We start from the raw sequence: 21,504 nt of genomic DNA, 5'->3' as shown, positions 1-21,504 counted from the left end.
AGAATGGTCCATCCACTCATATACACAAATGCCCATATATGCACATACATATACATATCAACATATACACACATACATATATACACATACACAGACATGTTCATATATACGAACATGTTCATATTCATACTGCTTGCCTTCATTAAGTACTGTTGATACCCCCATCACACAGGAAATGGCATCGCCACCTCCCGCTTCAGCAAGGTAACACCAGGAAAAACAGACAAAAAAGGCCACAGTCATTCACGTTGTCTCTAAATGTCATGTGTAATGCACTGAAACCACAGCTCCCTTTCCACATCCCAGCCCCACAGAACCTTTCCATGGTTTACCCCAGATAGTTCACATGCCCTGGTTCATTCCACTGACAGCATGTCGAATTCTATATACCACATCATTCCAATTCACTCTATTGCTTGCACACCTCTAACCCTCCTGTATGTTCAGGCCCCAATCACTCAAAATCTTTTTCATTCCATCCTTCCACCTCCAACTTGGTCTCCCGCTTCTCATTCTTCCCTCCACCTTTGGCACATATATATTCTTTGTTGATCATTCCTCACTCATTCTCACCATATGTCCAAACCTTCTGCTCTCTCGAGCACACTCTTTTTATTATCACACATCTCCCTTACCTTTAATTGTTTACTCAAACAAACCACCTCACACCACATATTGTCCTCAAACATCTCATTTCTAACACATCCACCTTCCTCCATACAATTCTATCTATAGCCTATGCCTCACAACCATATAACATTAATGGAAGTACTGTTCCTTCAAACTTACCTATTTTCGTTCTTCGAGATAACGTTCTCTCCTTCCACACACTCTTCTACGCTCTCAGGACATTCGCCCCCTCCCCCACCCAGTGACTCACTTCCGCTTCCATGTTTCCATCCGCTGTTAAGTTCACTCCCAGATATCTAAAACACTTCACTTCCTCCAATTGTTCTCCATTCAAACTTACATCCCAATTAACTTGTCCATCAACCCTACTGAACCTAATATTCAACCTTGCTCTTATTCACACTTACTCTCAACTTTCTCCTTTCACACACTTTTCCAGACTCAATCACCAACTTCTGCAGTTTCACACTCGAATCAGCCACTAGAGCCGTATCATCAGCAAACAACAACTGACTCACTTCCCAGGCCCTCTCTTCCCCAACAGTCTGCATACTTGCATCTACCTCCCTAAACACCCCATCCATAAACAAATTAAACAACCATGGCGACATCACACACCCCTGCTGCAGACCGACATTCACTGGGAACCAATCACTCTCCTCTTTTCCTACTCGTACACATGCTTTACATTCTTGGTAAAAACATTTCACTGCTTCTAGCAATTTACCCCCCACACCATATACTCTTAAAACCTTCCACAAAGCATTCCTATCAACTCTTATCATATGCCCTCTCCTGATCCATAAATGATACAAGCAAATCCATCTGTTTTTCCAAGTATTTCTCACACACAGTCTTCAAAGCAAACACCTGATCCACACATCCTCTACCACTTCTGAAACCACACTGCTCTTCCCCAATCTGATGTTCTGTACATGCCTTCACCCTCTCAATCAATACCCTCCCATATAATATCCCAGGAATAATCAACAAACTTATGCCTCTGTAGTTTGAACACTCCCCTTTATTCCCTTTGCCTTTGTACAATGGCACCATGCATGCAATCTGCCAATCATGGTCCATATATACAATGAATATCCTTGCCAACCAATGATCAACACCGTAACCCCCGTTTTTGATAAATTACACTGCAATACCATCCAACCCCGCCGCCTTACCAGATTTCATCTTCACTTCCTCTTCTCTCTTTACAAAACCCTTCTTCCTGACCCTTTCACTCTGCCTACCACCCCAACCAACATACCCTACATCTGTCACTCTATCATCAAACACATTCAATAAACCTTCAAAATACTAACTCCATCTCCCTCTCACTTCATCGCTACTTTTTATTACTTTGATTATATCATCTTCCAATATTCTGATACATATGAGTGCATTTTCATCACACTGGTTAAACAATATATCATTCAATTTCCTCTAGCATTTTGATCTGAATTGTTGATTTGCATACTTTTCTCCTTGGAACTTCAACCAATTCAGCATAAAAGAAAAAATTACTCTGTATCCATAACTTACACTAAAAACAATTCATATTTATATTTTATTATACTACGTTGCTCTTCCTGTGTTAGTGATGTAGCACAAGGAAACAGACGAAAGGATGGCCCAAATACACAAATCTATTTCTATTTATTTATTTTGCTCTGTCGCTGTCTCCCGCGTTAGCGAGGTAGCGCAAGGAAACAGACGAAAGAATGGCCCAACCCACCCACATACACATGTATACACATACACATCCGCAAATGCAAAAATATATACCTATGCATCTCAACGTATATATTTCATCTATTTATTTTGCTTTGTCGCTGTCTCCCGAGTTTGCGAGGTAGCGCAAGGAAACAGACAAAAGAAATGGCCCAACCCACCCCCACACACACATGTATATACACACACGTCCACACACGCAAATATACATACCTATACATCTCAATGTACACATATATATACACACACAGACACATACATATATACCCATACACACAATTCACACTGCCTGCATTTATTCATTCCCATCGCCACCTCACCACACATGGAATACCATCCCCCTCCCCCCTCATGTGTGCGAGGTAGCGCTAGGAAAAGACAACAAAAGCCTCATTCGTTCACACTCAGTCTCTAGCTGTCATGCAATAATGCCCGAAACCACAGCTCCCTTTCCACATCCAGGCCCCACACAACATTCCATGGTTTACTACAGACGCTTCACATGCCCTGATTCAATCTACTGACAGCACGTTAACCCCGGTATACCATATCGATCCAATTCACTCTATTCCTTGCCCACCTTTCACCTTCCTGCATGTTCAGGCCCTGATCACTCAAAATCTTTTTCACTCCATCTTTCCACCTCCAATTTGGTCTCCCACTTCTCCTCGCTCCCTCCACCTCCGACACATATATCCTCTTGGTCAATCTTTCCTCACTCATTCTCTCCATGTGCCCAAACCATTTCAAAACACCCTCTTCTGCTCTCTCAACCACGCTCTTTTTATTTCCACACATCTCTCTTACCCTTACATTACTTACTCGATCAAACCACCTCACACCACACATTGTCCTCAAACATCTCATTTAAAGCACTTCCATCCTCCTGCGCACAACTCTATCCATAGCCAACGCCTCGCAACCATACAACATTGTTGGAACCACTATTCCTTCAAACATACCCATTTTTGCTTTCCGAGATAATGTTCTCGACTTCCACACATTCTTCAAGGCTCCTAGGATTTTCGCCCCCTCCCCCACCCTATGATTCACTTCCACTTCCATGGTTCCATCCACTGCCAGATCAACTCCCAGATATCTAAAACACTTTACTTCCTCCAGTTTTTCTCCATTCAAACTTACCTCCCAATTGACTTGACCCTCAACCCTACTGTACTTAATAACCTTGCTCTTATTCACATTTACTCTTAACTTTCTTCTTTCACACACTTTACCAAACTCAGTCAACAGCTTCTGCAGTTTCTCACATGCATCAGCCACCAGCGCTGTATCATTAGCGAACAACAACTGACTCACTTCCCAAGCTCTCTCATCCACAACAGACTTCATACTTGCCTCTCTTTCCAAAACTCTTGCATTCACCTCCCTAACAACCCCATCCATAAACAAATTAAACAATCATGGAGACATCACACACCCCTGCCACAAACCTACATTCACTGAGAACCAATCAATTTCCTCTCTTCCTACACGTACACATGCCTTACATCCTTGATAGAAACTTTTCACTGCTTCTAACAACTTGCCTCCCACACCATATATTCTTAATACCTTCCACAGAGCATCTCTATCAACTCTATCATATGCCTTCTCCAGATCCATAAATGCTACATACAAATCCATTTGCTTTTCTAAGTATTTCTCACATACATTCTTCAAAGCAAACACCTGATCCACACATCCTCTACCACTTCTGAAACCACACTGCTCTTCCCCAATCTGATGCTCTGTACATGTCTTCACCCTCTCAATCAATACCCTCCCATATAATCTACCAGGAATACTCAACAAACTTATACCTCTGTAATTTGAGCACTCACTCTTATCCCCTTTGCCTTTGTACAATGGCACTATGCACGCATTCCGCCAATCCTCAGGCACCTCACCATGAGTCATATATACATTAAATAACCTTACCAACCAGTCAACAATACAGTCACCTCCTTTTTTAATAAATTCCACTGCAATACCATCCAAACCTGCTGCCTTGCCGGCTTTCATCTTCCGCAAAGCTTTTACTACCTCTTCTCTGTTTACCAAATCATTTTCCCTAACCCTCTCACTTTGTACACCACCTCGACCAAGACACCCTATATCTGCCACTCTATCATCAAACACATTCCACAAACCTTCAAAATACCCACTACATCTCCTTCTCATATCACCACTACTTGTTATCACCTCCCCATTAGCACCCTTCACTGAAGTTCCCATTTGCTCCCTTGTCTTACGCACTTTATTTACCTCCTTCCAAAACATCTTTTTTTTTTTTTTTTTTTTTTTTTTTTTTTTTTTTTTTTTTTTATACTTTGTCGCTGTCTCCCGCGTTTGCGAGGTAGCGCAAGGAAACAGACGAAAGAAATGGCCCAACCCCCCCCCATACACATGTACATACACACGTCCACACACGCAAATATACATACCTACACAGCTTTCCATGGTTTACCCCAGACGCTTCACATGCCTTGCTTCAATCCACTGACAGCACGTCAACCCCTGTATACCACATGACTCCAATTCACTCTATTTCTTGCCCTCCTTTCACCCTCCTGCATGTTCAGGCCCCGATCACACAAAATCTTTTTCACTCCATCTTTCCACCTCCAATTTGGTCTCCCTCTTCTCCTCGTTCCCTCCACCTCCGACACATATATCCTCTTGGTCAATCTCTCCTCACTCACCCTCTCCATGTGCCCAAACCATTTCAAAACACCCTCTTCTGCTCTCTCAACCACGCTCTTTTTATTTCCACACATCTCTCTTACCCTTACGTTACTTACTCGATCAAACCACCTCACACCACACATTGTCCTCAAACATCTCATTTCCAGCACATCCATCCTCCTGCGCACATCTCTATCCATAGCCCACGCCTCGCAACCATACAACATTGTTGGAACCACTATTCCCTCAAACATACCCATTTTTGCTTTCCGAGATAATGTTCTCGACTTCCACACATTTTTCAAGGCTCCCAAAATTTTCGCCCCCTCCCCCACCCTATGATCCACTTCCGCTTCCATGTTTCCATCCGCTGACAGATCCACTCCCAGATATCTAAAACACTTCACTTCCTCCAGTTTTTCTCCATTCAAACTCACCTCCCAATTGACTTGACCCTCACCCCTACTGTACCTAATAACCTTGCTCTTATTCACATTTACTCTCAACTTTCTTCTTCCACACACTTTACCAAACTCAGTCACCAGCTTCTGCAGTTTCTCACATGAATCAGCCACCAGCGCTGTATCATCAGCGAACAACAACTGACTCACTTCCCAAGCTCTCTCATCCCCAACAGACTTCATACTTGCCCCTCTTTCCAGGACTCTTGCATTTACCTCCCTTACAACCCCATCCATAAACAAATTAAACAACCATGGAGACATCACACACCCCTGCCGCAAACCTACATTCACTGAGAACCAATCACTTTCCTCTCTTCCTACACGTACACATGCCTTACATCCTCGATAAAAACTTTTCACTGCTTCTAACAACTTTCCTCCCACACCATATATTCTTAATACCTTCCACAGAGCATCTCTATCAACTCTATCATATGCCTTCTCCAGATCCATAAATGCTACATACAAATCCATTTGCTTTTCTAAGTATTTCTCACATACATTCTTCAAAGCAAACACCTGATCCACACATCCTCTACCACTTCTGAAACCACACTGCTCTTCCCCAATCTGATGCTCTGTACATGCCTTCACCCTCTCAATCAATACCCTCCCATATAATTTACCAGGAATACTCAACAAACTTATACCTCTGTAATTTGAGCACTCACTCTTATCCCCTTTGCCTTTGTACAATGGCACTATGCACGCATTCTGCCAATCCTCAGGCACCTCACCATGAGTCATACATACATTAAATAACCTTACCAACCAGTCAACAATACAGTCACCCCCTTTTTTAATAAATTCCACTGCAATACCATCCAAACCTGCTGCCTTGCCGGCTTTCATCTTCCGCAAAGCTTTCACTACCTCTTCTCTGTTTACCAAATCATTTTCCCTAACCCTCTCACTTTGCACACCACCTCGACCAAAACACCCTATATCTGCCACTCTGTCATCAGACACATTCAACAAACCTTCAAAATACTCATTCCATCTCCTTCTCACATCACCGCTACTTGTTATCACCTCCCCATTTACGCCCTTCACTGAAGTTCCCATTTGCTCCCTTGTCTTACGCACCCTATTTACCTCCTTCCAGAACATCTTTTTATTCTCCCTAAAATTTACTGATAGTCTCTCACCCCAACTCTCATTTGCCCTTTTTTTCACCTCTTGCACCTTTCTCTTGACCTCCTGTCTCTTTCTTTTATACTTCTCCCACTCAATTGCATTTTTTCCCTGCAAACATCGTCCAAATGCCTCTCTCTTCTCTTTCACTAATACTCTTACTTCTTCATCCCACCACTCACTACCCTTTCTAATCAACCCACCTCCCACGCTTCTCATGCCACAAGCATCTTTTGCGCAATCCATCACTGATTCCCTAAATACATCCCATTCCTCCCCCACTCCCCTTACTTCCATTGTTCTCACCTTTTTCCATTCTGTACTCAGTCTCTCCTGGTACTTCCTCACACAGGTCTCCTTCTCAAGCTCACTTACTCTCACCACCCTCTTCACCCCAACATTCACTCTTCTTTTCTGAAAACCCATACAAATCTTCACCTTAGCCTCCACAAGATAATGATCAGACATCCCTCCAGTAGCACCTCTCAGCACATTAACATCCAAAAGTCTCTCTTTCGCACGCCTGTCAATTAACACGTAATCCAATAACGCTCTCTGGCCATCTCTCCTACTTACATAAGTATACTTATGTATATCTCGCTTTTTAAACCAGGTATTCCCAATCATCAGTCCTTTTTCAGCACATAAATCTACAAGCTCTTCACCATTTCCATTTACAACACTGAACACCCCATGTATACCAATTATTCCCTCAACTGCCACATTACTCACCTTTGCATTCAAATCACCCATCACTATGACCCGGTCTCGTGCATCAAAACCACTAACACACTCATTCAGCTGCTCCCAAAACACTTGCCTCTCTTGATCTTTCTTCTCATGCCCAGGTGCATATGCACCAATAATCACCCACCTCTCTCCATCAACTTTCAGTTTTACCCATATTAATCGAGAATTTACTTTCTTACACTCTATCACATACTCCCACACCTTCTGTTTCAGGAGTATTGCTACTCCTTCCCTTGCTCTTGTCCTCTCACTAACCCCTGACTTTACTCCCCAGGCATTCCCAAACCACTCTTCCCCTTTACCCTTGAGCTTCGTTTCACTCAGAGCCAAAACATCCAGGTTCCTTTCCTCAAACATACTACCTATCTCTCCTTTTTTCACATCTTGGTTACATCCACACACATTTAGGCACCCCACTCTGAGCCTTCGAGGAGGATGAGCACTCCCCGCGTGACTCCTTCTTCTGTTTCCCATTTTAGAAAGTTAATACAAGGAGGGGAGGATTTCTGGCCCCCCGCTCTCGTCCCCTCTAGTCGCTTTCTACGACACGCGAGGAATACGTGGGAAGTATTCTTTCACCCCTTGTTGAATGTGTTTGATGATAGAGTGGCAGATATAGGGTGTTTTGGTCGAGGTGGTGTGCAAAGTGAGAGGGTTAGGGAAAATGATTTGGTAAACAGAGAAGAGGTAGTGAAAGCTTTGCGGAAGATGAAAGCCGGCAAGGCAGCAGGGTTGGATGGTATTGCAGTGGAATTTATTAAAAAAGGGGGTGACTGTATTGTTGACTGGTTGGTAAGGTTATTTAATGTATGTATGACTCATGGTGAGGTGCCTGAGGATTGGCAGAATGCGTGCATAGTGCCATTGTACAAAGGCAAAGGGGATAAGAGTGAGTGCTCAAATTACAGAGGTATAAGTTTGTTGAGTATTCCTGGTAAATTATATGGGAGGGTATTGATTGAGAGGGTGAAGGCATGTACAGAGCATCAGATTGGGGAAGAGCAGTGTGGTTTCAGAAGTGGTAGAGGATGTGTGGATCAGGTGTTTGCTTTGAAGAATGTATGTGAGAAATACTTAGAAAAGCAAATGGATTTGTATGTAGCATTTATGGATCTGGAGAAGGCATATGATAGAGTTGATAGAGATGCTCTGTGGAAGGTATTAAGAATATATGGTGTGGGAGGAAAGTTGTTAGAAGCAGTGAAAAGTTTTTATCGAGGATGTAAGGCATGTGTACGTGTAGGAAGAGAGGAAAGTGATTGGTTCTCAGTGAATGTAGGTTTGCGGCAGGGGTGTGTGATGTCTCCATGGTTGTTTAATTTGTTTATGGATGGGGTTGTTAGGGAGGTAAATGCAAGAGTTTTGGAAAGAGGGGCAAGTATGAAGTCTGTTGGGGATGAGAGAGCTTGGGAAGTGAGTCAGTTGTTGTTCGCTGATGATACAGCGCTGGTGGCTGATTCATGTGAGAAACTGCAGAAGCTGGTGACTGAGTTTGGAAAAGTGTGTGGAAGAAGAAAGTTAAGAGTAAATGTGAATAAGAGCAAGGTTATTAGGTACAGTAGGGTTGAGGGTCAAGTCAATTGGGAGGTGAGTTTGAATGGAGAAAAACTGGAGGAAGTGAAGTTTTAGATATCTGGGAGTGGATCTGGCAGCGGATGGAACCATGGAAGCGGAAGTGGATCATAGGGTGGGGGAGGGGGCGAAAATCCTGGGGGCCTTGAAGAATGTGTGGAAGTCGAGAACATTATCTCGGAAAGCAAAAATGGGTATGTTTGAAGGAATAGTGGTTCCAACAATGTTGTATGGTTGCGAGGCGTGGGCTATGGATAGAGTTGTGCGCAGGAGGATGGATGTGCTGGAAATGAGATGTTTGAGGACAATGTGTGGTGTGAGGTGGTTTGATCGAGTGAGTAACGTAAGGGTAAGAGAGATGTGTGGAAATAAAAAGAGCGTGGTTGAGAGAGCAGAAGAGGGTGTTTTGAAGTGGTTTGGGCACATGGAGAGGGTGAGTGAGGAAAGATTGACCAAGAGGATATATGTGTCGGAGGTGGAGGGAACAAGGAGAAGAGGGAGACCAAATTGGAGGTGGAAAGATGGAGTGAAAAAGATTTTGTGTGATCGGGGCCTGAACATGCAGGAGGGTGAAAGGAGGGCAAGGAATAGAGTGAATTGGAGCGATGTGGTATACCGGGGTTGACGTGCTGTCAGTGGATTGAATCAAGGCATGTGAAGCGTCTGGGGTAAACCATGGAAAGCTGTGTAGGTATGTATATTTGCGTGTGTGGACGTATGTATATACGTGTGTATGGGGGGGTTGGGCCATTTCTTTCGTCTGTTTCCTTGCGCTACCTCGCAAACGCGGGAGACAGCGACAAAGTATAATAAAAAATAATAAATATATATATATATATATATATATATATATATATATATATATATATATATATATATATATATATATATATATATATATATATATATATATATATCCCTGGGGATAGGGGATTAAGAATACTTCCCACGTATTCCCTGCGTGTCGTAGAAGGCGACTAAAAGGGGAGGGAGCGGGGGGCTGGAAATCCTCTCCTCTCGTTTTTTTTTTTAATTTTCCAAAAGAAGGAACAGAGGGGGCCAGGTGAGGATATTCCTAAAAAGGCCCAGTCCTCTGTTCTTAACGCTACCTCGCCAAAGCGGGAAATGGCAAATAGTTTAAAAGAAAGAAAGATATATATATATATATATATATATATATATATATATATATATATATATATATATATATACATATATATATATATATATATATATATATATATATATATATATATATATATATATATATATATATTCTTTCTTTTTTTTTAAACTATTCGCCATTTCCCGCGTTAGCGAGGTAGCATTAAGAACAGAGGACTGGGCCTTTGAGGGAATACCCTCACCTGGCCCAATTCTCTGTTCCTTCTTTTGGAAAATTAAAAAAAAAAAAAAAAAAAAAAAACGAGAGGGGAGGATTTCCAGCCCCCCGCTCCCTCCCCTTTTAGTCGCCTTCTACGACACGCAGGGAATACGTGGGAAGTATTCTTAATCCCCTATCCCCAGGGGAGATATATATATATATATATATATATATATATATATATATGTTGGGGTGAAGAGGGTGGTGAGAGTAAGTGAGCTTGAGAAGGAGACCTGTGTGAGGAAGTACCAGGAGAGACTGAGTACAGAATGGAAAAAGGTGAGAACAATGGAAGCAAGGGGAGTGGGGGAGGAATGGGATGTATTTAGGGAATCAGTGATGGATTGCGCAAAAGATGCTTGTGGCATGAGAAGAGTGGGAGGTGGGTTGATTAGAAAGGGTAGTGAGTGGTGGGATGAAGAAGTAAGAGTATTAGTGAAAGAGAAGAGAGAGGCATTTGGACGATTTTTGCAGGGAAAAAATGCAATTGAGTGGGAGAGGTATAAAAGAAAGAGACAGGAGGTCAAGAGAAAGGTGCAAGAGGGGAAAAAAAGGGCAAATGAGAGTTGGGGTGAGAGAGTATCATTAAATTTTAGGGAGAATAAAAAGATGCTCTGGAAGGAGGTAAATAAAGTGCGTAAGACAAGGGAGCAAATGGGAACTTCAGAGAAGGGCGCAAATGGGGAGGTGATAACAAGTAGTGGTGATGTGAGAAGGAGATGGAGTGAGTATTTTGAAGGTTTGCTGAATGTGTTTGATGATAGAGTGGCAGATATAGGGTGTTTTGGTCGAGGTGGTGTGCAAAGTGAGAGGGTTAGGGAAAATGATTTGGTAAACAGAGAAGAGGTAGTGAAAGCTTTGCGGAAGATGAAAGCCGGCAAGGCAGCAGGTTTGGATGGTATTGCAGTGGAATTTATTAAAAAAGGGGGTGACTGTATTGTTGACTGGTTGGTAAGGTTATTTAATGTATGTATGACTCATGGTGAGGTGCCTGAGGATTGGCGGAATGCGTGCATAGTGCCATTGTACAAAGGCAAAGGGGATAAGAGTGAGTGCTCAAATTACAGAGGTATAAGTTTGTTGAGTATTCCTGGTAAATTATATGGGAGGGTATTGATTGAGAGGGTGAAGGCATGTACAGAGCATCAGATTGGGGAAGAGCAGTGTGGTTTCAGAAGTGGTAGACGATGTGTGGATCAGGTGTTTGCTTTGAAGAATGTATGTGAGAAATACTTAGAAAAGCAAATGGATTTGTATGTAGCATTTATGGATCTGGAGAAGGCATATGATAGAGTTGATAGAGATGCTCTGTGGAAGGTATTAAGAATATATGGTGTGGGAGGAAAGTTGTTAGAAGCAGTGAAAAGTTTTTATCGAGGATGTAAGGCATGTGTACGTGTAGGAAGAGAGGAAAGTGATTGGTTCTCAGTGAATGTAGGTTTGCGGCAGGGGTGTGTGATGTCTCCATGGTTGTTTAATTTGTTTATGGATGGGGTTGTTAGGGAGGTAAATGCAAGAGTTTTGGAAAGAGGGGCAAGTATGAAGTCTGTTGGGGATGAGAGAGCTTGGGAAGTGAGTCAGTTGTTGTTCGCTGATGATACAGCACTGGTGGCTGATTCATGTGAGAAACTGCAGAAGCTGGTGACTGAGTTTGGTAAAGTGTGTGGAAGAAGAAAGTTAAGAGTAAATGTGAATAAGAGCAAGGTTATTAGGTACAGTAGGGTTGAGGGTCAAGTCAATTGGGAGGTGAGTTTGAATGGAGAAAAACTGGAGGAAGTGAAGTGTTTTAGATATCTGGGAGTGGATCTGGCAGCGGATGGAACCATGGAAGCGGAAGTGGATCATAGGGTGGGGGAGGAGGGCGAAAATTCTGGGGGCCTTGAAGAATGTGTGGAAGTCGAGAACATTATCTCGGAAAGCAAAAATGGGTATGTTTGAAGGAATAGTGGTTCCAACAATGTTGTATGGTTGCGAGGCGTGGGCTATGGATAGAGTTGTGCGCAGGAGGATGAATGTGCTGGAAATGAGATGTTTGAGGACAATGTGTGGTGTGAGGTGGTTTGATCGAGTGAGTAACATAAGGGTAAGAGAGATGTGTGGAAATAAAAAGAGCGTGGTTGAGAGAGCAGAAGAGGGTGTTTTGAAGTGGTTTGGGCACATGGAGAGGATGAGTGAGGAAAGATTGACCAAGAGGATATATGTGTCGGAGGTGGAGGGAGCAAGGAGAAGAGGGAGACCAAATTGGAGGTGGAAAGATGGAGTGAAAAAGATTTTGTGTGATTGGGGCCTGAACATGCAGGAGGGTGAAAGGAGGGCAAGGAATAGAGTGAATTGGAGCGATGTGGTATACCGGGGTTGACGTGCTGTCAGTGGATTGAATCAAGGCATGTGAAGCGTCTGGGGTAAACCATGGAAAGCTGTGTAGGTATGTATATTTGAGTGTGTGGACGTATGTATATACATGTGTATGGGGGGGGTTGGGCCATTTCTTTCGTCTGTTTCCTTGCGCTACCTCGCAAACGCGGGAGACAGCGACAAAGTATAAAAAAAAAAAAAAAAATATACATATTTATTTATTTATTTATTTTGCTTTGTCGCTGTCTCCCACGTTTGCGAGGTAGCGCAAGGGAACAGACGAAAGAAATGGCCCAACCCACCCCCATACACATGTATATACACACACGTAAATATACATAACAATACATCTCAATGTACACATATATATACACACACAGACACATACATATATACCCATGCACACAATTCACACTGTCTGCCTTTATTCATTCCCATCGCCACCTCGCCACACATGGAATACCCTCCCCCTCCCCCCTCATGTGTGCGGGGTAGCGCTGGGAAAAGACAACAAAGGCCACATTCGTTCACACTCAGTCTCTAGCTGTCATGTAATAATGCACCGAAACCACAGCTCCCTTTCCACATCCAGGCCCCACAGAACTTTCCACAGTTTACCCCAGACACTTCACATGCCCTGGTTCAATCCATTGACAGCACCTCGACCCCGGTATACTACATCGTTCCAATTCACTCTATTCCTTGCACGCCATTCACCCTCCTGCATGTTCTGGCCCCGATCACTCAAAATCTTTTTCACTCCATCTTTCCACTTCCAATTTGGTCTTCCACTTCTCATTCCCTCCACCTCTGACACATATATCCTCTTGGTAAATCATTCCTCACTCATTCTCTCCATGTGACCAAACCATTTCAAAACACCCTCTTTTGCTCTCTCAACCACACTCTTTTTATTACCACACATCTCTCTTACCCTTACATTACTTACTCGGTCAAACCACCTCAAACCACATATTGCCCTCAAACATCTCATTTCCAGCACATCCACCCTCCTCCACACAACTCTATCCATAGCCCACGCCTCCCTATCCCTGGGGATAGGAGAGAAAGAATACTTCCTACGGATTCCTCATGTGTCGTAGAAGGCGACTAAAGGGGACAGGAGCTGGGTGCTAGAAACCCTCCCCTCCTTGTATTTCAACTTCTAGAAGGGGAAACAAATACACATATATACACATAAACACCCACACATGCGCATACATTTCAATGTACACATACACAGACATATACATATAAACACATGTACATATTCGTATCCCTGGGGATGGGGGAAAAAGAATACTTCCTACACATTCCTCAAGTGTCGTAGAAGGCAACTAAAGGGGATGGAAGCAGGAGGCTAGAAACCCTCCCTCCTTGTATTTTAAATTTCAAAATGGGAAAAGAGAAGGAGTCATGCGGGGAGTGCTCATCCTCCTTGAAGGCTCAGATTGGGGTCTCTAAATGTGTGTGGATGTAACCAAGATGAGAAAAAAGGAGAGATAGGTAGTATGTTTCAGGAAAGGAACCTGGATGTTTTGGCTCTGAGTGAAATGAAGCTCAAGGGTAAAGGGGAAGAGTGGTTTGGGAATGTCTTGGGAGTAAAGTCATGGGTTAGTGACAGGACAAGAGCAAGGGAAGGAGTAGCACTACTCCTGAAACAGGAGTTGTGGGAGTATGTGATAGAGCGTAAGAAAGTAAACTCTAGATTGATATGGGTAAAACTGAAAGTGGATGGAGAGAGATGGGTGATTATTGGTGTATATGCACCTGGTCATGAGAAGAAAGATCATGAGAGGCAAGTGTTTTGGGAGCAGCTGAGTGAGTGTGTTAGTAGTTTTGATGCATGAGACCAGGTTATAGTGATGAGTGATTTGAATGCAACTGTGAGTAATGTGGCAGTTGAGGGAATAATTGGTGTACCAGGGGTGTTCGGTGTTGTAAATGGAAATGGTGAAGAGCATGTAGATTTATGTGCTGAAAAAGGACTGGGATTGAGAATACCTGGTTTAAAAAGAGAGATATACATAAGTATACGTAAGTAAGTAGTAGGAGAGATGGCCAGAAAGCGTTATTGGATTACGTGTTAAATGATAGGCATGCGAAAGAGAGACTTTTGGATGTTAATGTGCTGAGAGGTGCAACTGGAGGGATGCCTGATCATTATCTTGTGGAGGCAAAGGTGAAGATTTTTAAAGGTATTCAGAAAAGAAGAGAGAATGTTGGGGTGAAGAGAGTGGTGAGAGTAAGTGAGCTTGGGAAGGAGACTTGTGCGAAGAGGTACCAGGAGTGACTGAGTACAGAATGGAAAAAGGTGAGAACAAAGGAGGTAAGGGGAGTGGGGGAGGAATGGAATGTAATTAGGGGAGCAGTGATGGCTTGCGCAAAAGATGCTTGTGGCATGAGAAGTGTGGGAGGTGGGCATATTAGAAAAGGTAGTGAGTGGTGGGATGAGGAAGTAAGATTATTAGTGAAAGAGAAGAGAGAGGCATTTGGACAATTTTTGCAGGGAAATAATGCAAATGACTGGGAGATGTATAAAAGAAAAAGGCAGAAGGTAAAGAGAAAGGTGCAAGAGGTAAAAAAGAGGGCAAATGAGAGTTGGGGTGAGAGAGTATCATTAAATTTTAGGGAGAATAAGATGTTTTGGAAGGAGGTAAATAAAGTGCATAAGACAAGGGAAGAAATGGGAACATCAGTGAAGGGAGCTAATAGGGAGGTGATAACAAGTAGTGGTGATGCGAGAAGGAGATGGAGTAAGTATTTTGAAGGTTTGTTGAATGTGTTTGATAGAGTTTGATGATGGCAGATATAGAGCATTTTGGTTGAGGTGATGTGCACAGTGAGAGGGTTAGGAAGAATGATTTGGTGAACAGAGAAGAGGTAGTAAAAGCTTTGCGGAAGATGAAAGCCGGCAAGGCAGCGGGTTTGGATGGTATTGCAGTGGAATTTATTAAAAAAAGGGGTGACTGTATTGTTGACTGGTTGGTAAGGTTATTTAATGTATGTATGACTCATGGTGAGCTGCCTGAGGATTGGCGGAATGCTTGCATAGTGCCATTGTACAAAGGCAAAGGGGATAAGAGTGAGTGCTCAAATTACAGAGATATAAGTTTGTTGAGTATTCCTGGAAAATTATATGGGAGGGTATTGATTGAGAGCGTGAAGACATGTACAGAGCATCAGATTGGGGAAGAGCAGTGTGGTTTCAGAAGAGGTAGAGGATGTGTGGATCAGGTGTTTGCTTTGAAGAATGTATGTGAGAAGTATTTAGAAAAGCAAATGGATTTGTATGTAGCATTTATGGATCTGGAGAAGGCATATGATAGAGTTGATAGAGATGCTCTGTGGAAGGTATTAAGAATATATGGTGTGGGAACCAAATTGTTAGAAGCAGTGAAAAGTTTTCCTCAAGGATGTAAGGCATATATGTACGTGCAGGAAGAGAGGAAAGTGATTGGTTCTCAGTGAATGTAGGTTTGCGGCAGGGGTGTGTGATGTCTCCATGGTTGTTTAATTTGTTTATGGATGCGGTTGTTAGGGAGGTGAATGCAAGACCTTTGGAAAAAGGGACAAGTATGCAGTCTGTTGTGGATGAGAGAGCTTGGGAAGTGAGTCAGTTGTTGTTCGCTGATGATCGCTGGTGGCTGATTCAGGTGAGACTCTGCAGAAGCTGGTGACTGAGTTTGGAAAAGTGTGTGAAAGAAGAAAGCTGAGAGTAAATGTGAATAAGAGCAAGGTTATTAGGTACAGTAGAGTTGAGGGACAAGTCAATTGGGAGGTAAGTTCGAATAGAGAAAAACTGGAGGAAGTGAAGTGTTTTAGATATCTGGGAGTGGATTTGGCAGCGGATGGAACCGTGGAAGCAGAAGTAAATCATAGGGTGGGGGAGGGGCGAAAGTTCTTGGAGCGTTGAAGAATGTCTGGAAGTTGACAATGTAATCTCGGAAAGCAAAAATGGGTATGTTTGAAGGAATAGTGGTTCCAAGAATGATATATGGTTGCGAGGCGTGGGCTATAGATAGAGTTGTGCAGAGGAAGGTGGATGTGCTGGAAATGAGATGTTTGAGGGCAATATGTGCTGTGAGGTGGTTTGATCGAGTAAGTAATGAAAGGGTAAGAGAGATGTGTGGTAATAAAAAGAGTGTGGTTGAGAGAGCAGAAGAGGGTGTTTTGAAATGGTTTGGTCACATAGAGAGAATGAGTGAGGAAAGATTGACAAAGAGGATGTATGTGTCAGAGGTGGAGGGAACGAGGAGAAGTGGGAGACCAAATTAGAGGTGGAAAGATGGAGTGAAAAAAATTTTGAGTGATCGGGGCCTGAAAATGCAGGAGGGGGAAAGGCGTGGAAGGAATAGAGTGAATTGGAACGATGTGGTATACCGGGGTCGACTTGTTGTCAATGGATTGAACCAGAGCATGTGAAGCATCTGGGGTAAACCATCGAAAGTTCTGTGGGGCCTGGATGTGGAAAGGGAGCTGTGGTTTCGGTGCATTATACATGACAGCTAGAGACTGAGTGTGACTGGAGACAGCGACAAAGTATAATAAATAAATAACATATTCATACTTGCTGCCTTCATCCACTCCTGTCGCCACCCCGCCACACATGAAAAACAACACCCCCCTCCCCCCTAAGCGCACGAGGCAGCGCTAGCAAAAGACAAAGAAGGCCAGTTTCATTCACACTCGGTCTCTATCATGTGTAATGCACCAAAACCACAACTCTCTTTCCACATCCAGGCCCCACAGAACTTTCCATGGTTTACCCCAGATGCTTCACATGCCCTGGTTCAATCCATTGTCAGCACGTAGACTCTGGTATACCACATTGTTCCAATTCACTCTATTCCTTGCTCGCCTTTCACCCTCCTCCATGTTCAGACCCTGATCACTCAAAATCTTTTTCTCCATCTTTCCACCTCCAATTTGGCCTCCCACTTCTTGTTCCCTCCACCTCTGACACATATATCCTCTTGGTCAATCTTTCCTCACTCATTCTCTCCATGTGACCAAACCATTTCAAAACGCCCTCTTCTGCTCTCTCAACCACACTTTTTATTACCCTTTCCCTTACCCTTACCCTTTCATTACTTATTTGATCAAACCACCTCACACCCCAAATTGTTCTCAAACATCTCATTTCCAGCACATCCACCCTCCTCTGCACAACTCTACCTATAGCCCATGCCTAACAACCATATGACATTGTTGGAACCACCATTCCTTCAAACATACCCATTTTTACTCTCTGAGGTAATGTTCTCGCCTTCCACACATTCTTCTACACTCCCAGAACCTTTGCCCCCTCCCCCACCCTGTGATTCACTTCCGCTTCCATGGTTCCATCCGCTGTTAAATCCACTCCCAGATATCTAAAACACTTCACTTCCTCCAGTTTTTCTCCATTCACACTTACCTCCCAATTAACTTGTCCCTCAACCCTACTGAACCTAATTACCTTGCTCTTACTCACATTTACTCTCAGCTTTCTTCTTTCACACACTTTACCAAACTCAGTCACCAGCTTCTGCAGTTTCTCACATGAATCAGCCATCAGTGCTGTGTCAAAGAACAACAACTGACTCATTTCCCAAGCCCTCTCATCCACAACAGACAGCATACTTGCCCCTCTCTCCAAAACTCCTCCATTCATCTCTCTATCAACCTCATCTATAAACAAATTAAACAACCATGGAGACATCATGCACCCTTGCTGAAAACTGACATTCACAGAGAACCAATCATTTTCCTCTCTTCCTACTCGTACACATGCCTTACATCCTCAATAAAAAATTTTCAATGCTTCTAGCAACTTACCTCCCACACCATATATTCTTAATACCTTCCACAAAGCATCTCTATCGTCTCTATCTTATGCCTTCTCTAGATCCATATATGCTACATGCAAATCCATTTGTTTTTCTAAGTATTTCTCACATACATTCTTCAAAGCAAACACCTGATCCACACATCCTCTACCACTTCTGAAACCACACTGCTCTTCCCCAATCTGATGCTCTATACATGCCTTTACCCTCTCAATCAATACCCACCCATATAATTTCCCAAGAATACTCAACAAACTTATTCCTCTGTAATTTGAGCACTCACCTTTATCCCCTTTGCCTTTGTACAATGGCACTACACATGCATTCCGCCAATCCTCAGGCACTTCACCATGAACCATACAAACAATGAATATCCTATCCAACCAGTCAACAACACAGTCACCCCCTTTTTTAATAAATTCCACTGCACTACCATCGAAACCCGCCGCCTTGCCAGCTTTCATCTTCCGCAAAGTTTTCACTACCTCTTCTCTGTTTACCAAACCATTCTCCCTAACCCTCTCACTTCACACACCACCTCGACGAAAACACCCTATCTCTGCCACTCTATCATCTAACACATTCAACAAACCTTCAAAATACTCACTCCAACTTCTCACTTCACCACTACTTGTTATTACCTCCTCATTAGCCCCCTTCACTGATGTTCCCATTAGTTCTCTTGTCTTATGCACTTTATTTATCTCCTTCCAAAACATCTTTTTACTTTCCCTAAAATTTAATGATACTCTCTTACCCCAACTCTCATTTGCCCTCTTTTTCACCTCCTGCACCTTTCTCTTGACCTCCTGCCTCTTTCTTTTATACATCTCCCAGTCATTTGCACTACTTCCCAGCAAAAATCGTCCAAACGCCTCTCTCTCCTCTTTCACTAACAATCTTTCTTCTTCATCCCACCCTTTCTAATCTGCCTACCTCCCATGTTTCTCATGCCACAAGCATCTTTTGCACAAGCCATCACTGCTTCCCTAAATCTATCACATTCCTCTTCACTCCCCTTACGTCATTTGGTCTCACCTTTTTCCATTCTGCACTCAATCTCTCCTGGTACTTCCTCACACAAGTCTCCTTCCTAAGCTCACTTACTCTCACCACTCTCTTCACCACAACATTCTCTCTTCTTTTCTGAAAACCTCTACAAATCTTCACTTTCACCTCCACAAGATAATGATCAGACATCCCTCCAGTTGCCCCTCTCAGCATATTAACATCCAAAAGTCTCTCGTATATGTGCCTATAAAAGAAGTTTCCTTGAATGTAACAGCATAATGAACTCTTGAACACCCAACTATCCTTAGTAGCACAATGTGTCTGAAAGTACATGAAACAAAACACTTACTCTGTCAAACAATCAAAGGTAGAATGAGATTCTACATCTCTTAAGGTCATATACAACATACAAGAAAGGCAGAACACCAGAGCCCAGTGAAAAGAGGAACAGTATATATCTTGACACTGTAAGCAAATGAGTGAGTGATGTGGGTTCATGGCAAGGCATGCTACTTACATCACAACAGTAATGACATTATATAGGCCTGGATGGGATGGTGTATTTTTGATGGGTCTCTAGCAAATGAGTACCAGCTAGCCTCATAAATATTATAGTGACTGGAGTAAAGGTAAAATCCAGGCATATATATCTTACAAAGTGGTATTTTAATACTCCATCCCCCACAGAAATGCTTTTCTGATATAACTTGGCTCTACATGGAGATGAGAAAAGTTCAGATAATCTGTTGAGCCTCACTTCAAATATCTTTTGAGGGAATTATAACGAGGGACTTGATACATTTCAAATCTGTGGTTAACATCAAGTTATGTTCATGTCTGATACAGCACATGAAATTTCCTTCCTTTCAGTGTCTTTACTGCTAAACAAAAGAAAACACTTCACTACCAACAAAACTGAAAATTAAATGAGAGACTTACCGCAACACCGAATCAAACAGTTCAACTGCTCCACACAATGTCCCACACACTAGTCTGGACCCATCTCTCTTCCATGCTAGGGCAGTGATTGTGTAGAAACCCTCAAAATCACGGGAGCCTTTATCATCCCACATACCTCTTGAAGTGTTAAAATCAAAGATACGCAATCTGGAAAAAAAAAACTTTATTTTGTGAAAAGCAAATTGTCAAATTAGGAAAGAAGTAGGGTATATATGTAAGTATACAAGCCCATACATACATATAACACATCTTTTCCTCGTTTCTTTTTCTTTCATGTGTTTGCCATTCCTCACATTAGTAAGGTGGTGGCAGGAACCGACATAGAAATGGCCCTATTTGCTAACATCCACACTCTACCTGTTAAGTATAATGCAACGAAGCCATAGCACTATATCCACAATCAGGCTCCGCATACCTATTCATGGTTACCCCCAATCACCTCATGAGCCCTAGTTCAAACCACTGACAGCACTTCATCCCCTGTATACCACACAGCTCAAGTTCACTCTCTCACACACTTACATTCCCCTGTAATTTCAGGCCCTAAGCCTTCAAAGCAACTTTCATTCCACATCCTTCTTAGTTCCCCCCTTTTCCTTTTACCTCAACCTCAGACATGGATACCCTCTCAGAAAACTTCCTTTCCTCACTCATCCTCTTCATGTGTCCAAACCAATTCAACACACCTTTTATCATATATCTCATAAAGCCTCTTACTACCACACTTTTCTCTTACCCTATCTCTTCTTATTCAGGCAACAGTCCTCAAAATACATACTCTTTTCAAACAATTGATTTCCAACCCATCAAACCTCTTCTTTATATTTTTGACTGAGGCTCACATCTCATCCACACGGCATCAATGGGACTATTATACCATCAAACATACCCATTTTTGCCTTTAAAGACAGTGAAGTCTCTTTCCATATATTCCTCAATGTGCCCAAGACCTATCCTCCCCCTTACTCACTTCATGACTCACTTCAGCTTGCATGGTTCC

General features: G+C 42.8%; 1 protein-coding gene across 1 annotated transcript in view; it reads right to left on the bottom strand.

The window, feature by feature from the left end:
- The window catches only part of Oseg2 (intraflagellar transport protein Oseg2), a 560,852-nt gene that overhangs the window by 453,892 nt on the left and 85,456 nt on the right, over positions 1 to 21,504 (bottom strand). The window contains exon 6 of the mRNA XM_071675913.1: positions 20,484 to 20,651. Coding sequence (XP_071532014.1) covers positions 20,484 to 20,651 — 168 coding nt within the window. The remainder of the gene's footprint in view (positions 1 to 20,483; positions 20,652 to 21,504) is intronic.

This window comes from Panulirus ornatus, chromosome 21 (assembly GCF_036320965.1).
Source record: "Panulirus ornatus isolate Po-2019 chromosome 21, ASM3632096v1, whole genome shotgun sequence".
Lineage (NCBI taxonomy): Eukaryota > Metazoa > Arthropoda > Malacostraca > Decapoda > Palinuridae > Panulirus > Panulirus ornatus.
The sequence above is the reverse complement of the archived record's forward strand: the minus strand, read 5'-3'. Positions and strand labels throughout refer to the sequence as shown.